Consider the following 19,315-nt stretch of genomic DNA (forward strand, 5'->3'; position numbering starts at 1 on the left):
TTACCCCTCCAAAGGCGAGCCCAGGAGGGGGGCTGCAGGGTCCACAGCGCTTTCCTGCGGCACCGAGGGCTGGGGAGAGCTGCTCCGCTCTCAAGTAGCCATGGCAACTTGATTTTTTAAATATAGAGCTGGGGGGGCGGCTGTGCCGCCCACATTGGGGGAGCAGTGATGGGGTTTGGCCCCTTGGACCCCACTGGAGCGCAGAATTTGCCTGCAAACCCCCCTCCCCAAATTAGCACCAAGGGCCTGCAGATCAATCATTTATGAAAAATTTCTATTTTGTTTTTTTTTTTCTTCCCTTTTTTGCTGCTTTCCCAGAATAAGCAACGGTAAGGAGATGGGGGGTGGGGGGTTTGGGGGGTCGTGTGTCCCCGCCAGCAGGGACCTGCCACCCTGCCATGGCCCTTTGTGGGGCTGGGGGCTGTGTCCTGAGGCTGAGCCCTTGCACTGGGGGCTCCACGTGGTGCTGCTGCCCCACAGCCCAGTGAGGGGTTGTAACCCCTTCCCCAGGGTGCTGTAGGGCTGGGATTTGGGGAGATATCCCCTCCCAGCCACGGGGGGACACGCTTTGGTCTGACCACTGCCCCCCAGATTTAGCAGGAGGGTGAAATTTGGGGTGCTCCCCACCCCCAAGGTGGGAGGGAGGTGCAAGGGATGCTCCCCCCCCCGCACCCGGGGGCATTAGGATTTGGGGCCAGCTGCCAAAATCCTAAGGGATGGCTGGGATTTGAGCTAATCCCCCCTCAGATACTGCTGAGGCTGGAGCTCCATGTTCTCCCCAGGACCCCAGGGTGGAGATGGGGGTAAAGGGGTGCGACCCGTCCCTCCCCCCAAAATCCCAAGATGAGGTTTATCCCCCTAAAGCTCCTTGGGCCGGTCCCTGACCCGCAGCCTCTTTTGGGGGATAATTTGTGTTACTCCCGCACCCCAACCTGGCTTTGAGGGGTCCCCCCCGGCCTTGGAGGACTCCCCGTCTCGATGGTGGCGCTGCGGCTGCCAGAGCGCCGCTCGTGACGTCATCACCACGCGCCGGCGCGGCGGGCGGTTGCCGTGGTAACGGCGGGCCTGGCGGCCATGGAGGGCGGCGGGCGGCCCTCGGCCGCGCAGGCCGTGCTCTTGGCCGCCAGCACCGCCATCACCGCCCTGCTCTACTCCGTCTACCGGCAGAAGGCTCGCGTGGCCCGCGGGCTCGAGGTGGGTGCGAGGGGTGCGACGGGGGAAGGCATGGGCCCGGCCCCCGGGGCGCGGCCTGGTCGCGCCGGCTGAGCCGCGGCCTCTGTTTGCTCCCCCCGCAGGGCGCCAGGAAAGTCCGGCTGGACGGGGACCTGCGGGCCGTGCTGCTGGAGGCGCCTGGACGCTGCGTGCCCTATGCGGTCATAGAAGGTAGGGTCGTGTCAGGAGGATTAATCCACAAACACCAGAGGTTTATGTCCAACAGGGAGGCAGAAGAGTCCTGTAACTTTATTCGAATAAAGGTCTTGGGCATTTCCCATGAGGTCTCTCAAATTGCTAGAGGGCACAGCCTCTTTTTAATCTTCATTTCCCTCTCTTTCCCCACTGGCTGAGTTACTTGAGAGGTGCAGACTTCCCAAAACGCCTCATACCCCCTTCTAATGTACAACTGCACCGCCCCTTTTCCTTTCCTGGTGTCAGGCAGTGGAATTCCTTTGCAATTTATGGTTCTTCCCATTGTTTCTTTCCTCTCTCAGTGTCTATTTTTATCTCCCAGCAGACCCACAGTTTGTAAAGACAAATCCCTCATTCCTTTCAAACAGGACCTGAAGGGGTGCCCCAGACAGGGGTGAGGGAATTTCATCCCCAGCTCCTCCTTCTGTGCCCATCGGGTCATTTCCCCCTGTCAGACTCCTGACAGCAGCAAACACCAGCTCCTGTCCCTTTTTCCCCCCATTTTAGAATCCCAGAATAGTTTTGGTTGAAAGAGACCATAAAGCCCATCCCATTCCACCCCTGCCATGGGCAGGGACACCTTCCACATTCCCAGGCTGCTCCAAGCCCTGTCCAGCCTGGCCTTGGACACTTCCAGGGATCCAGGGGCAGCCTCAGCTGCTCTGGGCACCCTGTGCCAGCCCTCCCCACCCTCACAGGGAAGGATTTCTTCCCCAGCAGCCCATCCAAACCTGTCAGTATGAAGCTGTTCCCCACAGTCCTGTCACTCCAAGCCCTTTTCCAAGCTTTGTTCAAACCTCACATTGGATTCCCGTTTCAGGTGTGGTGCGGTCGGTGAAGGAGACCCTGAGCAGTCAGTTTGTGGAGAACTGCAAGGGGGTGGTTCAGAGGCTGACACTGCAGGAGCACAAGATGGTGTGGAACAGAACCACCCACCTCTGGTACGTGCCTGCCACCCCCAAACACCCGTGGGGCACCTGAAATGGCCTCAGAGCCGGATCCCAAAGCAGCCCCCACAGTGACAGCTGCCATAATGGGGAGTGTTTGGCTGATTTTAGGGTTTTCACTAAAACCCTAATGTCCACTAAACCAGCACAGGCTGAACATTGATCAGCTCCACCTTGTTACAGAGGTGGCCAGAGAATGGCATTTCCAAAAAAAAAACCTACTTGCAGAACAGAAATTAATTGGATTTGGGTGATCCCTACAGCCAGGGGACTCGAGGAGGATCCCAGAACTGCTGAAACAGAGCCCAGTGATGCTGTTTGATAAGCATTACCAAACTGGGGTGGGTGACACCATTGGGATGGTTTGTGACAGCTGGGAATGCCACAGGCAGGTGAGGAGGGAGTGGGTGGGGATGGGAGAAGCCCCCAATACTTGTGGAACACTGAGGGTGGAGTGGCCTCGTGCACACCTGGACAGTGCCACGAGCAGAAAGAAACTCCACTCTGGCAGTCCCCAAAACCAGCAGCTCATGCCAGGCTGTGTTTCCCACCAGCAGAAATCATTTCACTTCCCCTCTCCTCCCTCCCCAGGAACGACTACGAGAAGATCATCCACCAGAGAACCAACACCACCCCCTTCGACCTGGTCCCCGCCGAGGACGGCGCCGGCGTCACCGTGCGGGTGGTGAAGCCTCTGGAGGCCGCTGAGCTCAGCCTGGAGACGGTGTATGAGAAATTCCACCCCTCTGTCCAATCCTTCACCGATGTCATCGGCCACTACATCAGCGGGGAGCGTCCCAAGGGCATCCAGGAGACGGAGCAGATGCTGAAGGTGGGCACGGCCCTGACTGGGGTGGGAGAGCTGGTGCTGGACAACGCCACCATCAAGCTGCAGCCCCCGAAGCAGGGCATGCCTTACTACCTGAGCTCCCTGGATTTCGAGTCCTTGCTGCAGAAACAAGAGTCCAGCGTCCGGTTTTGGAAAATCCTGACGGTCGTTTTCGGCTTTGCCACCTGCGCCGTGCTCTTCTTCCTGCTGCGGAAGCAATACCGGCACCACCGCGAGAGGCAGCACCTGCGGCAGATGCAGGAGGAATTCCGGCAAGCCCAGGAGCGCCTGATGAACACGGAGGGCGGGGAGATTCTCAAAAACGCCTGCGTGGTCTGCTTGAGCAGCACCAAATCCTGCGTTTTCCTGGAGTGTGGCCACGTCTGCTCCTGCCACCAGTGCTACCAGGCACTTCCCGAGCCCAAAAAGTGCCCGATCTGCAGGCAGGGCATCACCAGGGTGGTTCCCTTGTACAACAGTTAATTTTTGCTGATTCTCGGGCGGGGAGATTCTGGATTTAAAGCTGCTGCTGCTGGCAAAGGGGTTTTGTCACCTTGGATTTTGGGGAAGGGGAGGGAGCTTGAAGAAGGGGGTGCTTCAGCAGGGGGGCAGAGCTGAGGCTGAAAAGGTGACTCTGCAGCTGCTCAGAGGTGTTTTTGGGAGATGATTCCTTGCAAAGGGTGAGGTGCTCGGGGAGAGATGCAGGTTCGAGGCTCTTCTGTTAAGGTTTGGACTCCCAGGCTTTGTGTCATGGTTACAGAGCCTGTGGCCCCTTACCCAGGTGATAAAAACGTGGGGGAAACAAAAATAAAATATATGAAGGGTTCTGAGAGGCTGCAGGATTCCTGTGAGGCTGCCAGAGGGGGCTGCAAGGCCTAGCAGAGCAGGAGGGGCTGTCAGAGAGCTCGTCCCAGGGGTTGTGAACTCAGGTAATTCTGTGATCCCCCCGAAATGGCTCTGTCACAGCAGGATGTGGGGATGTGAGGATGCTGTGGCTGATGGCTGTGCTTGGCTTGGGACAGCAAACAGGGTGTGAAGTAATAAAATAGGATGAAAAGCGTGTCTGTGTTGGATTATTCCATGGGAGTGGTGATATTTGTCCTCCCTGAGGTGGACACGACCAACCTGGATCATCCCAAGCCATGATGGAGGATGGCTGAGCAGGGGAACCTGTCCCCCCTGCACTGGACATGTCACTGCTGTCCCCTCATGACACCCAGACTGACACAAAACAGGAAAATTCCCTTCCCTGACACCCCCATTTATTTTGCCATAAATCCCATGTGCACCCAGGAGGGTTAATGGACCCAAAATGCTGCTGCAATTAACATTTGCTGGGGAGGACAATTAGTGAAACATTCCTGGGGAATGAGGGAGCAGTTAAAAATCCCAGGGCTGAGGCAGCCCCTGGGCACCCCTGCTCCATCCCATGCCTGTGGGCAATCAGAGCCTTTCACATCCCCCAGGCACATTTAAAAACAAACATTCCCCATCGACAGGCATTTAAAACCCCCTGAATTTCACAGTGAAAATGCCGGGTTGTTTCCTCATTAAACATTAACCAGAGCAGTCCGAAGGCCGGTCTGGCTGTGAGGAACAAACCCACAAAGGCTGGATTTTGAGGATCTTTTTGATTTTTCCCTGGCTGTCCCAGTGCTGGAAAAGGACCGGCTGTAGATGGCGGTGGCTGCCTGCAGGGCGAGGAACAAAATCCCGGAGGGAACCGCCGGAGCACGGCTCAAAAAGCCACACCGCAGCCCAAAAACCCAGAATACAGATTGAAACAACAGAATGCCATCTGCTGGAACCCAAAAAATGCCTCATCCCCTCACTGGGGACAGCGGGGAGGTCAATCCCCTTCAGACCAGCACAGGACACGGCCCACCCAGGAATGGAGCATCAATCAAAGGCTAAAAATACACCTTGGAGGGGCTGTGCTTCCCCGTCACCCTTCTCCTCCTGTCTCCGAGCTTTCCCTGTGATATCTCGGGCGTAGCCGCAACCTTATGTAAGGAGCTGACAGCTCGGGGGCGGGCGGGGGTGCAGGGGAGAGGGGCTTGTGCAGCTCCGGGGGCTGAGGATTTCAGCAAACGAAGGGTTTGGAGATGGGAGCAGCCCCGGGACAGCGCAGCCCAGCCCTGGCACCCTGCTCAGCCCTAAAATGAGCCAGAAATCCCCTTAACCCAGCCTCGCACAAACGGGTTCTTTGCTGCTGTGGCTGCTGTCCCCCTGCTCCACTTTGTGGGAGATGCACCACAGATGCCTGAACACCATGCCTGAACACCGGCTCCCTGCAGGATGTCCGGCATCACGTCCCAGGGACTTTCACCAGGGTGTTGGGACCTTCCCTGGGGACAGGATCGGGTATAGAGCAGCAGGGACCTTCCTCAGGGGCCGGGCATCATTCCCTGGTGACCACAGAGGCGAGGGGACATTCCTTGGGGACATTCCCCATGCCTGAACACCCCAGCATAGCTGTGGTCTGTCCCAAAATGTTATCCCCGTGTCTCACTTTGTGCTGGAGGCCCACAGCCAAGCACAGCCAGCCCCCGGGAAGTGCCAGAGCCCCCCGGATGGTTCCTTTCTGCTGGGCTCTGTGTGGGGCTGTGCCCAGCGCTCCCGGGAACAGGCGCTGAGCTCTCCGGGGATTTGGGATGTGGGATGTTCGTTCCAGACTTTCCAGGAGCCCACTGGGAACTCCCTAAAGGTGTCTGTGGGGTAGTCTAGGCTCCCCAGATGTGGCTGTGGGGCAGCTCTGGGCTCCCCAAAAGTGCTGTGGGGCCGCCTGAGCTCTCCGAGGGTCCTTGTAGGGAAGCTCCAGACTCCTCAGGGATGCTGAGGGGCAGGTTGGGAATAGTGAGGATGAAGCGGGGCAGCTCCGCAGCGTGTCTGCTAGGGAGCTCTGGGATCTCCAGGGATGCTGCGGGACACCCGGAGGATGCTCCGGGACAGCCCCGTGCTCCGCGGGGACCCTGCGGGGCAGCTCCGCTCTCCTTGAGGATGCTCCGCTCTCCCCGAGGACTCTGCGGGACAAGCGGCGGGGGCAGTCCCGGGGATCCCCGGGGTGCGGCAATCAACCCTGCGGGGCGGTACCGCCAACGGTGCCGGGGGGGCCGAACCGGTCCCGCCCCACCCCGCCCGGTCCCGCCTCCCGCTCCTCTATCGCCGCCGCCGCCGGAGCCGCCGCCGCAGCCGCGGAGCCGCGAGCAGCGCCGGCCGGGCCGGGATGTGAGGGGCGGCTGCCCCGCGCCCGCTGCGCCGCTGCCCCGGGCCCGCGGGCCCCGCGCCCCGGGAGGCTGTCGGGGGGCGGCGGCGGCGGCGGGTCCCCCCCCGCCGCCCCCATGTCGGAGGGGCCGCCCTACGGCGAGGGGCAGCTGGCGGGGGACGCGGCCGTGGGGCAGCTGCCCTTCCCCGTTCGCCTCCGCGGCGGAGATGGGCTCCTGGCCGGAGGGCAGGGCAAGCGGCCGCCCAAGCTGGGGCAGATCGGCCGCAGCAAGAGAGGTGGGTGCCCGGGGAAGGGAGCGGGGGGCAGCGGGAGCCGCCCGGGATGCGGGGTACGGTCCCGGGGATGCGGCGGGGATCCCGCGGGGTGTTGGGGTTCGTGCGTCGGGATCTTTCCCCGGGGATGAAGAATAGCGGGGACCGTCCTCAGGGACCGGGCGTGATGAGCGGGATCCCTGAGGATGTCGGGCATCGTGTCCCGAGGACCTTCTCCAGGGATGGAGAGCGCTGGGGACCGTCCCCAGGGGCAGGGAATGGTGCAGCGGGCTCCCTGAGGGATGTTTGGGTATCGTGTTTCGTGGATCTTCCCCAGGGATTGGGTATCAAGCATCTTTCGGGGATTCAGGGCAGCGGGAAGCGTCCCTGGGGACGGGGCAGGATGCACCAGGCTCCCTGCAGGATGTCCGGCATCACCTCCCAAGGACTTTCACCAGGGTGTTGGGACCTTCCCTGGGGACAGGATCGGGTATAGAGCAGCAGGGACCTTCCTCAGGGGCCGAGCATCATTCCCTGGTGACCACAGAGGCGAGGGGACATTCCTTGGGGACATTCCCCATGCCAGGTGTCCCCAGGGACACCGTGCCGGGGATGGCACACGGGGCACCCAGCAGCAGCACCCCAGGGATGTGGGACCCCTCCAACACCCCCCAGGGTCACCTTGGGCGAGGGGAGCGGCAGCAAATTCATCTCCCTTCTGTTTCTTTCTGCTTTCTAGTGGTTATTGAAGACGACAGAATTGACGATGTGCTGCAAAACCTCTCCGAAAAGGCCCCTCCCGGTGTTTAAAGCCTCCCCGGGGACGCTGAGCTGAAGGCCGGGGTGGGGTTCGGTTTACAATGGCACAGGTGATCGGCAAAAAATAAATCCCCCCCCAAAAAAACACCGCAGCGACCACCCGAGCTCCAGGAACACCGATCCAGCCGCAGTCCCGCAGCCCTGCCCTCCGGAGCAGGAGGGGAGGGCGGCGAGCGAGCCACAGCCCAGCCGAGAATCCAAAAATAATCATAAATTCAAATATATATATATATATATATATGTGTAACCGGGGGAAAATAAGTCACCTGCTTCAAACCACCCCGAGGGATGGACGGAGGAGTCACGCCGCGGCTGGGAATTACTCGGGATGGTTTTTTTCTCGGGCTGATGAACCTTGTGCCGAGCTAGATCGGGGGGTAAGAGGAAAAAAAAAAAATAAAGGGGCAGCGGGAGATGGGAGGGGAACAGCCCCTGGGGTCTCCCTCCGGTCAGGGTTGTTCCCAGAGGGCACCTTGTTTACATTATTTAATCTTGCAAAAATGAATCCGTGCACTTGGATGTACCACGCTATCCCCTTCTGTACGAGTTTCTTTTTTTTTTTCTCTTATTTATTTTATTTTAATTATTTTTTTTTTTATGTTGATGTCTTTGGATGTTGGGAAATTATATAAAATAGATATATATATATATATATATATTTAATTTTAGTCACGTTTTAAGGTTCTAGAGGGGGGAAAACCAAAACTTTTATAAAGGAAAGGCCTGAAGGAAGAATTGCTGGTTTATTTTTTAAAGCTTGTACTTCTTGGTTGCTGTGAGCAAAGGGACAGATTTTATATGTACAGGGGGGTGGGGGGAACGCTCAGCTTTTCTAACTACCATGCAGTCTGTAGTGTGGGTGATCTTGGTTTTGTTTTGGGTTTTTTTTTTCCCTTATATTGTGGCAGTTTCCTCTCTTTAATAGACTGTATTAAAACATATATATAAAAGAAATTATTTAATGTAATCACAAGAGTGCCAAACACTTGGAGATGCTGGAGGGCAGCGATTCCCTCCCCGAGACGAGCAGCACTCGGAGCTTTCTGCTCTTTCTAGGGCTCGGTCGATCTCTCGTGGGGTTTTCTCTGACTTCTCTTTTCTAATCTTTCTTTTTAACTATTTTGCATGACGTGCATAAAAGAAAAAAAAAGGGGAAAAAAAAGAAAAAGGTGTGGGGTGGGGGGAAAAAAAAAAAAGCGCTTCTGGCGCCCGGGCTTGGTTCTTGTTTCTGTTTGCGATTGACTGACAGACCTCAAGGCAGGTTTTTCTTTCCTCCTTTTCTTAAATATTGTGTATGTTGCACTTTTATCCACTACACAGGGCTATTTCTGCAATGTCCGAATAAAAAGGAAAATGAAACAAAACGGAAAAAAAAAATAATCATAATAATTCGAAATGCGGATCTGCCGTGTTTTCCCGTGATCTGCTGTGAGAATCCCTCCCTGTCCACCCAAAAAAAACCCCAAAATAACCGAGGGAAAACTTCCCCACTCTCTGGCACAGCCCCCTGTTCGTGCTGAATAAGTAATTGTAATTAATATTTATTTGTGGGATATTTTTGTTGTTGTTGTTGTTTAATGGGAAAACGCTCCGGGGACACCAATTTAATGGAAAAATTCAACATTGGGTCCTGAGGATGGGGAATAAAAGGTGGCTTCCCCTTCACTGATGGGAAAAGCTGTGGAAAATGGGAATTTTCATTTTTGTATTGCCTCCCTTCCACCCCAAACCCCAAATCCTGGTGTTAAAAAAGTCCATTATCCCTTCTGCCCACTTTGTGCCCGGGGAACAAGAACATAACCACGGGAAACAGGTCCAGGGGTGGGATTTTATTGCAAAGAAAATCATATATTGCAATAAAAGCAGGATGCTGCTGAGCTGGGATTTATACAGGATGACCTGGGCTGGATTTATTTGGGGTGGCAAAGGGAGCTGGTACCGCATTTTTTGGGGTGTGAAGGCTGCACAACGCTCCCCTCCCCTCCACCTTTGCTATTTATTGCTCCTTTTTTAACCCACACAGTCTCTCCCACATCCAGGATACGATGAGGAGCTTTGCTAAATCGCTCCCTTGGAAGAAAATCCCCAATTATTTCCATTTTTTCCCCCCCAGCAAGTTCAGCTCCGGGGTTGTGGATGCGTGGGTCGGACTCTGCACTCGCGGTTTTGCCCCCAGGATTTTCTGTGCTGCACTTCCAAAGCACGGGGTGACCCCAAAAGGGAGGATTTTTATTCCCACAGCAATATCTGGGAATCTGAGGGTGAGGCCAAGGCTCTGGGAGAGCAGAGGGGAGCAGAGCATCCCCCATGTGCCGAGGACAAAGCGCTGGGGAGCTCCTTAGACACAAAATGCAGCGCTGGGTTGATGAAGTTGACCAAAAAAACCACTTTTTTATGTGTAAAAACCTGATTTATGGGTCTGCCAAACCGAATTTCCCACTTTATTCCACTCATTAAAAGATCTCTGAGACCACCCTGAGACCCAGACCCGTCTATGGGTGATCCAAGGATGGGGCACAGACACAACCCCGGGATCCTCCCCCCAAAAAAAAACCACCGGGAGAGGCCGGGAATGAAGCAGAGAAATCCTGAATCCAGAGGGGGAAGGGAAGCTGAAAGAAGAGGAGATTCTGCTAAATTATAAAGCGCTCTTTAAAATGCATCTTTCATGCACGGCACATAAATAATGGAGCAGGAGAGCCCGGCGAGCCGGAGTACGGGAGGATGCGGGATGGAGAGAGGGATTCACCAGGGATGCTGGGGAAAGGATGAGCCCAGGAGACGGAGCTGGGCATCCTGCAGGACCGGGAGATGCTGTTCTGAAGGAGGATTTAAGGATTAAACTGGCCCCGGGGCAGGAGTTTATTGCATATATTATTTAACAGATGGCCCAACGCAGGCGGCGGCTGCCTACGGTCTCCCCGGTGACCTTGGCTGGGAGATGCCGGAGCTGGGAAAGGAGCCTGGTGCCATCACCACTCTCAGATTACAGGGATCAGAAAGGGAAAAAAAAAATAAAAAACCCAAACTAAACTCCAGGAGCCAGCACCCAGCAGCTCCAGAGCCAAATCCCCATGGAAACTGCAAAAATCCCCACCCAACCCTGTCCATATGGGCTGCTTGTTTTGGCAGGGGTGGGAAAAAAAATTAAAAAAAAAAAGGAAAAAATAAAATGTATAGAAAATTAGAAAAGAGCTGTTTGCAGGTTTATTTACTGGAGGAAACTTGGTGCCTTTGGAAAAGCAGCGATGAGCGAGGTGTAAAGGTCCCGGTGACACCCAAGGCATTGTGAAATTCCACTTTAATCCCATTTTCCCAGGGATTTTGGCCTCGGGGGAAGGTGCTAACACAGTTGCTCCTGCAGCAAAGCCAGCCCTGACCGCTCACACCCAGAACCAGGGTGTAACTTTATTCACCCCTAAAGATGTTTTCCACAGGATTTAAAGCATCAACCCTTGGGATCCCCCAGTCCTGGAGGTGCTCAGAGCAATGGAAAAATACAATATAAAAATACAAATATAAAAATACAAAGATTTTGGGGCTGGATCAGTGTCCCCACCACTCATTTCCCACATCACCCAGGCAGTGACTCAGAAAAAGAAATCAAAATTGAGGGCAGTGTGTTACAGCCAGGGCAAAACAGAGCAGGGGGAGTGGGTGAGTCCCCCAAAGCTCTTCCCATAAAACAACTGCCCAAAATAAATATTCTCTCTTTATTTTCCTTTTTTTTTCTCTTTTTTTTTTTTTTCTTTTCTTTCTTTCCCCTCCTCCATCAAAACTAGGCCATGTTAAACTAGGCCAGCACTCCTAAAGTAATTTATTTATCGTGGGGGGGAGAGAGGAGGGACAGCATGGGCTGCAGAAGGGGATGCTCCATCCTGCCCCCGAATGCTGTGGGTTTGGAGAATAAAATGGGTCAGTTCTTCCCTCTTCCCTTGTTGGAAAATCACAATTACTCAGAAGGAAGCAGCTTTAGTGACCTTTGGTGGAGAAGACACAAAAAATGGTCGTTTGAAGGGTATCAAACCCTTTTTGATCCCTTCACTGCTGGGGTTTGTGTTTTGTGTTGTGGCATCGAACAGAAAACACTCCTAAAAAAAACAAAAAATGGAAAAAGACGTGAAAGAAATTTTATTCTCCTTAAAAACTTGGGGTTTTTTTCCCCTGCTTTTTAACACAAAAATGAAGAAAATAAATCCAGTGGCTGCCCAAAATCTCTCCATCCACGGAGATGGGGCTTGGCCAGGAGGGATTTGGGAAGCAGCACCACCCTGCTGGGTGCTCCCCCATCACTCACAAAGCCCTTGGAGCTCTTTTGGGGGCTTCACCTTTGGGTTTCCCCATGGGAAGAGTGGCTTGTGGTGGGATGGAGCCCCGGTGCTGCTGGTTTGGGGGCTCTGGGGGGCTGTGGGTCCCCTTCCCTGGGATCTTTGTGTCGCTGGAGCCACTAGAGGCCACTGAGGCTCTGTGCTCCCGGCTGCTCTGCTCGGCCAGGACATTCGGACACACAAAAATCCACACGGGCACCAAAACTGGGGACAGGCAGGGCAGGGCTGTCCCTGAGCTCTGCTGGTGTCCCCAGGGGTGTCCCCACGCTGGGGGGGACAGGGACACTTTTCCCAAATCCGGGCTCAGCTGCCCAGACTTGTGATGTGGGGACACTGGGAGGGACTGGGAAGGAACTGGGAGCACTGGGGACACTGGGAGGGACTGGGAAGGAACTGGGAGCACTGGGGACACTGGGAGGGACTGGGAAGGAACTGGGAGCACTGGGACACTGGGAGGGACTGGGAAGGAACTGGGAGCACTGGGACACCGATCCCCCCTTTCTCCTCCAGGAACACCATCACCAAGTGAGGGGCGTGGGGACACCTGGGGACACCCCTGGACATCGGGGGCACCCTGGGGACATCCCTGGACATCGGGGACACCCTGGGGACATCCCTGGACATCGGGGACACCCTGGGGACACCCCTGGACATCGGGGACACCCTGGGGACATCCCTGCACACCTGGGAATTCTGTGTGTCCTACCCCAAGCTGAACATCTCCACAGGACAGGGAAATGCTGCCCCAAGCTCTGCAGCCTTTCTGGACTCACCAGGAATTTTATGGAGGGGTCAAGAAGACATTCCCGTGATGTGACATTCCTTATTTTGGGAATTTTCTGCAAGAAAATCCCTAAATCCCCGCTGCTGCTGCCTCGGGGAGCCTGGGAGTGGAGCTGCCTGCCTCCCCTGGCTCCTCATTTTCATTTTGCCTGGAGTTAAAATTTTCTAGGATATTCTAAAGAGCCGTTCCCACTTAGCAGGGAAACATCAGACATCTTCATTTACACACCGCTCCAGGTGTCAAACTGTTGCATGACAATAACAAGTGGGAGACACCTCACCCAAAAAAAAAACCCCGAGAGATGTTCCAGGGAGCAAAAACGCAGCAGCAGATGCTCAGATAAAACTCAAACAGCACCGGGCTCTGCGACCCGGCCAAAGCTTTCCCAGAGAAACAATGTTTGGGAAGGGGATTGTGATTTTTTGGGAGGTTGGGATGGCTGTGCTGCCTCACTTTTGGGTGTTTCCAGAGCCTCGGTGAGGTGAGGATGGGCACTGCCTTCTCAGGGCTGCCCCAGTTCCCAGCCTCACCGCTTTTGGAAGAAGATTCCCTGCCACAGATTTTTTTCCAAGACAATTCCTCCCCTGAGTTTCAGCAGGATGTGCCTGTGATAGCGATTGCCCTGTTAAATTCGTGTTGGTGATGCAACACCAGGAACACGAAGGAATAGGAAGAAAACCAGAGGAATTTGGTCTCCCCTCCATGCTCCAACACCTCAATTATTAATATATATAGTATTACATTACATAATACCATATAATATTATGTAATATATATATATATATGGCGTTATATAATACATACAATAGTATATATATAATTTTTTGCAGAGATAAATGTGACAAGAGCCCTTCCCTTTGCAGGGATCTCACCCTGCTCACCCTTTCCCACGGGCAAAGGGGACAAAAAGTGGGAACATCTCAGATTCCCTTTGTGTGCACAACTCCAAGCATCAGCCCCTTCTCAGGGATGGGGGGAAAGAGGAGAAAACAAAGGGAAAAAAGAACCAAAGCACAAAAATAAATCCCCAAAGAGGCCATGTGACACAAGAGTCCGAAATACCCGGCGGTGAGTCACGGGTGTGGAGATGGGGCTGATCCAGCTCTGACTCAGCCCGGGCAGCCGGTGCAGCCTGTTTGTGTCCCCCCCCTCCTCCACCACAACTCCTGTTTCCCATTTTTGCTCCAAACCTGCTCAAATATAAATAAATACTCTGACTAAGAGCCACGTGGTGAAGTTTCAGCAGCCCCTTCAAGCCCCCCGAATTCCTGATGGTTCCACAAGGCCAATATCCCACAAAAGCCAGGTCTGGGGACCTTTGAAGTATTTAAAGTGGTTTTTTAAATATGTATTTTTGGAGGGGGTCACACACACACACATAGGATGTTCTTGCTGATGCCACGGCAAGGAAGCACTCGGGATTTTCCAGCTAATTCTAATTAATTAGTATTTTCTCAGCTTAGCATCATTTTAAACACAAAGCACCAATTCCCATCGGTCACGGACAGGGGAAACCAACCCAGAGCAGAGCCCAGGGTGGGGTGAAGCCTCCTGGGACACCACATTTGGGGGGCAGTGGGTGCTGAGGCTCAGTTCCCACCAGCCCCAGGCCTTTCCAATCCCCATCATCCTACAGCATCCCCAGAGGGGTGGAAAACTGCAAGAGAAGGCTGGAATTTGGGGAGGTGCCTTAGGAAAGCTGCCCTGGGTTTATTCCCACTGGATCTGGACACAAGCAGAGGGTGGAACCCACCCCAAAGTTGGGTTTAACCCCCCCAGGTGTTCAACCCCCGGGATTCTCAGGTTGGGCTCGATCCCAGCCTCATCCCAGGTTAAAGCAGGAAAGGCAGGATCAGGATGAGACCCCAGCAGCATCCTCAGCATCCATAAGCAGTTTCCATAGCAACAGCTCCGGCCCCAGATCGGCAGCAGGGAGGGAGGAATGAGGAGGGAGCTCAGGGGGACCCCAGGAGCAGCAAAACCCAGGGTTTGGTACAGAAATTCACCCTGCACCAGCTGAGGTTGGGCTCTGGGAGCTGTGACCCAACCCAAACCCTCCAGGACAGCCCTTCCAGGGGAGCTGCCCCCATCCCAGCACCCCTGCTCCCCATTCCAGCTGGACCAGCATCCCCAGTTTAATTCCCAGCTGGGAATTCAGGAGCTCTGCTACACCATTCCCTGGCTCCAACCAGGAGCAAACAGCCCTGAGGCCCCAGAGCATCCATCCCACAGTCCTGAACACCGGGAAAACACACGCTGGGGAATGATCCAGGGGGATTGGGATGTTCTGGGATGCTCTGGGATGCTCTGGGATGCTCTGGAATGTTCTGGGATGCTCTGGGATGCTCTGGGATGCTCCATGATTCTCTGGGATGTTCTGGAATGCTCTGGGATGTTCTGGGATCCTCCAGGATGCTCCAGGATGCTCTGGGATGTTCTGGGATGCTCTGGGATGCTCTGGGATGTTTTGGGATGCTCTGGGATGCTCTGGGATGCTCTGGGATATTTTGGGATGTTCTGGGATGCTCTGGGATGCTCTGGGATGCTCCAGGATGCTCCATGATTCTCTGGGATGTTCTGGGATGCTCTGGGATGCTCTGGGATGTTCTGGGATGCTCTGGGATGCTCTGGGATGTTCTGGGATGTTCTGGGATGCTCTGGGATGCTCTGGGATGCTCTGGGATGTTCTGGGATGCTCTGGGATATTCTGGGATGCTCTGGGATGCTTTGGGATGTTCTGGGATCTTTTGGGATGCTCTGGGATGTTCTGGGACGTTTTGGGATGTTTTGGGATGCTCTGGGATGCACTGGGATGTTCTGGGATGTTCTGGGATGCTCTGGGATGCTCCGGGATGTTCTGGGATGCTCTGGGATGTTTTGGGATGCTCTGGGATGTTCTGGGATGTTCTGAGATGCTCTGGGATGCTCTGGGATGTCCTGGGATGCTCTGGGATGCTCTGGGATGTTTTGGAATGCTCTGGGATGCTCTGGGATGTTCTGGGATGTTCTGGGATGCTCTGGGATGTTTTGGGATGCTCTGGGATGCTCTGGGATGCTCTGGGATGTTCTGGGATGTTCTGGGATGCTCTGGGATATTCTGGGATGCTCTGGGATGCTCTGGGATGGTCCAGGATGCTCCGGGATGCTCTGGGATGCTCTGGGATGTTCTGGGATGCTCTGGGATGCTCTGGGATGGTCCAGGATGCTCCATGATGCTCCGGGATGCTCTGGGATGTTTTGGGATGCTCTGAGATGCTCTGGGATGCTCTGGGATGCTCTGGGATGCTCTGGGATGTTCTGGGATGTTTTGGGATGCTCTGGGATGTTCTGGGGTGCTCTGGGATGCTCTGGGATGCTCTGGGATGTTCTGGGATGCTCTGGGGTTCCCAGGTGCTGTGTCCTCTGCACTGGGGCTGATATTTTGATGTTTTGTTTTGATTCCCACCCCACAAAGCCACTCTCACTGCCCACACCCCTCATTTTCCTGCCTTGTACAACGAAAGGATTAAAAACCACAACAAAAAGCTAAGAAATCCTCAAATTTAATGAACAGAGAAGCCCACAGACCTCTAGCTTGGCTTTTTAAATACCAGCGATATCATATCCACATCTTGAGGAGATTTAATGGCTTTAACAATTTAATTATTTAACAATTTAACAAGAGGAAGGCACAAGCACCTGCAGGACTCGTGAATCACAAACTTCTCGTGGCAAAGGGAACTTTACAGGTGGCACAGAAAAAGCCATTGCACGAGGGGGGTTGATCCTCATGATTTAAATACAACAAATAAAATCAAATAAAATTTAAATAGGTGCTTCACAGGTGAAGCAAACACTCAGCAGTGACCCTTGGGCAGTGATGATGGCAAAGGGAGAAATTTCCATCCTCCTTCTTTATCCAGGGAATGGCTCTGTGGGGACAGCAGCCACCCCAAAGGCACAGCACTGGGACACTGGCAGGGTCAGGCAGCCCAGCTGTGCTCCCATCCCTCTCTGAGACACCCCAAAACCTCATCCTCAAGCTTTATATCACCTTCAGGACAAACAAACCCCAAAATCCCAGTGCAGCTTCCCTGGGAGGAGAAACAACACAAAAAGGACACAAAGCCCAGGTGCTCAGAGAGCTCCCAGCCCCAAGGTGAGCACCTGTTATAAATTTGTATTGTGATATTGGCTTTCACGGATGAATCTTATATGTTAAATACTTTTAGCTATGTATGTACTTTTTTCTTACTAACAAGTCTTAAGCTTAAAAGAATTTCCTAGGTACAAGGCAAGGAAACCCCAGAGGGCAAGGACAGTGGGGCCCAAGCTGTTATCAAGAGAACAATAGAGCCCAAACTGTTATCAGCGAAAGACAGGAAGACCAGCTACCCTCAAAAGAAGGATGAGGGGCCTATACCCTTATCGAACATTTCCAGAGGAAAGGAAACCAAATTCCAAAGTAATGCTGATCAGCAAGAATCATGATGACCAGCAAAAATAGTACTGACCAGCAGAGAATAAAATTGTGCAAGAACATATTCTAAGAAGGCGGAACCAGGGAGGGGACACCCTCTGAATATGCATTAACCCCTCACAGCAGGGGGAGATAAAAGGAAGAGTCTTTGAGATACCAGGTGTGTTCCTGGCAACTGGCCAGGGCACCCGGCCGTTTTAACCCTTTGCTTTATTTCTTTTGTCTCCTAATTGTCTTTTTATTTATATTAAATTCTTTTTATAATTTATTAAGTGAATCTCGTTTTTAAGACACCCAACCATCTGATTGCCACTAAAAGCCGTGGCTGAGGTGATTCTCAGCACAGGGGATGTGTGGGACCCCCAGAGCCCCCCTGGATGCTGGGCTGTGCCGGGGTGAGGCAGAGCAGCGGGAGGCAGCGAGGGCGATGTGTGAAATCGTGGGGCGGCCGGCAGCTATTTCTGCTCCGTGTCAGCACCCACTGACAGCACCACCCTGGGAACACACAGAAGCTCCAGGAATCTTTTTCCCCGTTTTTTTTTTTTCCCCATGAAATTCACCTGTACACGAGTGAACCTCATCAACTCTCAGCATTGTGAGGTGTGGAGCTGGTTCTGGGGTGTGGGGTCCAAGCCAGCTGCTGGCACCTTTAGAATCTCCATTTAGGCTCAAAATTCCCCCAAATCTGATGGGCAGAAGCTTCTACAAATCCCTTCTCCTTCCTTCTGCTCAGGGTCACTCTTTTCCCTCTTGATTTCTTGGGACTTGGAGCGAGACCCAGGAAAATGTAACTGATTGTGTAACGTTTTGCTCAAAAAGCTTCTTAAACAGCCACATATTTCTATTGGATTTCCCTTGCCCTTCACTGCTGATTACTGGAGTATTTATATATAAATAGAAGCTGTCTTCCCCATAATCTGCTTGTTTCTCTTAATTAACTCAGGGCTGCTCTCCTTGGGCTGCTCAGCCCTTGGGTTTTGGGGGTGCCAGCACCCAGAGGCGCTCAGCGAACCCAAATCCACCAAAATTTCTGCTGAAATTGCTTTTTTTTTCAGTTGGTTTTGAGGAAGCAAACCCCTCCTTCCCAAACTTTATGTGCTCAGTATCTGCCCCATCCTCCCAACCCCTCAGCTCGAACGTGATTTCTTCATCTTCCTCCCTCCTCACAAAACTTTCCCCTAATTCAAGGAACGTCTCCATTTGATAATTATTTTAATCATTATTACTCATCTTTCCCCTTTCTTCCCCCCCCCCCCCAAAATAAAAAAAAAAAACTTCATCCTGGGCCTGTCAATCACTTTAATAGCTGTTTACAACCTATCATCAAGTCTTGCATAACATCCACATGACTTCACTCAGATGCCTCCGACACCCAAAATCTGCCCCTGGGCTCTATTTCAGGAGTGATGGAGCCCACGGCACCAACTGGCTGCATCCCCCGCCGGCGTGCCCGGGGTCCTGGGATGGGGAAAATCAAAGAGAAAGACAAAGCCAAGCTGTTTTGTGGTTAACACAAGAGATCCCCACGCTGATTTGGGTGGGCTCAAACCCCCTCCCCAATATTTCGGGGAGGATGTCGCATCATCCATGGGGAGCCCAAAGCGTCCTGGAGCATCCCCCGGGATGGCAGCGGCTGCAGCTCCGCTCTGTGCCCCGCTCTCCTCACAGCGCTGGGAGGCAGCAATTTGGTGATTTTTTTGTTTAAAATGCCGATTTCTAGCAAAGTTCTCCACCCCGGCGGGCTGGCGGGGGCCGGGGCAGAGGCGCAATCTGTGCTGGAGCTGCTGCCAGCCCTTTTCCTCCGGCAGCCTCGTGGGGCGGTGCAGGGAGGGGGACACGACGGCTCTTTTTTAAGCTCTCTCGTCCTCCCCCTCTCCCTCGGGTTTCATAACCCTTCAAAGCACGAAAAGGCTCCTCCGATTCCCGGCTAATGAGCCCCTGCGGAGGAGGAAGAGGAGGAGGAGGAGGAGGAGGGAAGTTCAGCAGCAAAATCTCCCCATGCTGGCGGTGGTGGGGGACACGGAGGGGTCTGGCCATGACCCCAATTTGGCCACTTTTCTCCCCAAAACTCCCCTCGGCACGAGGCTGCCCCGGGATGGGACGTCTCTCCCTCCCCTGAGTGCAAATATTTATTTACACAGCATAAAGGGGGTTATTTATTAAGCCACAGCTGGCAATTGTATTCAAACTAATTTCTCTTAATAAAGGCGCTTGTTGTCACCCCGGCAACAGCACAGGAGCGCCCTTCTTTAAGGAAAATACTTC

General features: G+C 53.8%; 2 protein-coding genes across 2 annotated transcripts; both read left to right on the forward strand.

Annotated features, from left to right (window-relative positions):
* The first annotated feature begins 1,040 nt into the window (after positions 1 to 1,040).
* On the forward strand, positions 1,041 to 4,243 carry MUL1 (mitochondrial E3 ubiquitin protein ligase 1). The gene is made up of 4 exons (XM_058855355.1): positions 1,041 to 1,194; positions 1,296 to 1,383; positions 2,228 to 2,348; positions 2,946 to 4,243. The coding sequence occupies exons 1-4, from the start codon at positions 1,075 to 1,077 to the stop codon at positions 3,664 to 3,666; spliced, it is 1,050 nt and encodes a 349-aa protein (XP_058711338.1). The 5' UTR covers positions 1,041 to 1,074; the 3' UTR covers positions 3,667 to 4,243.
* A 2,122-nt stretch (positions 4,244 to 6,365) lies between these two features.
* On the forward strand, positions 6,366 to 8,844 carry CAMK2N1 (calcium/calmodulin dependent protein kinase II inhibitor 1). Its single transcript, XM_058855371.1, has 2 exons — positions 6,366 to 6,684; positions 7,400 to 8,844. The coding sequence occupies exons 1-2, from the start codon at positions 6,525 to 6,527 to the stop codon at positions 7,468 to 7,470; spliced, it is 231 nt and encodes a 76-aa protein (XP_058711354.1). The 5' UTR covers positions 6,366 to 6,524; the 3' UTR covers positions 7,471 to 8,844.
* The last annotated feature ends 10,471 nt before the right edge of the window (positions 8,845 to 19,315 follow it).

The sequence above is a fragment of the Poecile atricapillus genome, chromosome 22 (genome assembly GCF_030490865.1).
Source record: "Poecile atricapillus isolate bPoeAtr1 chromosome 22, bPoeAtr1.hap1, whole genome shotgun sequence".
NCBI classification, from domain to species: Eukaryota; Metazoa; Chordata; class Aves; order Passeriformes; family Paridae; genus Poecile; species Poecile atricapillus.

What these genes read in the sequence shown, in the direction of transcription:
- MUL1 (XM_058855355.1), top strand. Translation starts at nt 1,075, where the DNA reads ATGGAGGGCGGCGGGCGGCCCTCGGCCGCGCAGGCCGTGCTCTTGGCC. An exon ending in GCGTGGCCCGCGGGCTCGAG is followed by an intron (nt 1,195 to 1,295) that starts GTGGGTGCGAGG and finishes CTCCCCCCGCAG; the next exon opens with GGCGCCAGGAAAGTCCGGCT. An exon ending in GCCCTATGCGGTCATAGAAG is followed by an intron (nt 1,384 to 2,227) that starts GTAGGGTCGTGT and finishes TTCCCGTTTCAG; the next exon opens with GTGTGGTGCGGTCGGTGAAG.
- CAMK2N1 (XM_058855371.1), top strand. Translation starts at nt 6,525, where the DNA reads ATGTCGGAGGGGCCGCCCTACGGCGAGGGGCAGCTGGCGGGGGACGCG. An exon ending in GATCGGCCGCAGCAAGAGAG is followed by an intron (nt 6,685 to 7,399) that starts GTGGGTGCCCGG and finishes TCTGCTTTCTAG; the next exon opens with TGGTTATTGAAGACGACAGA.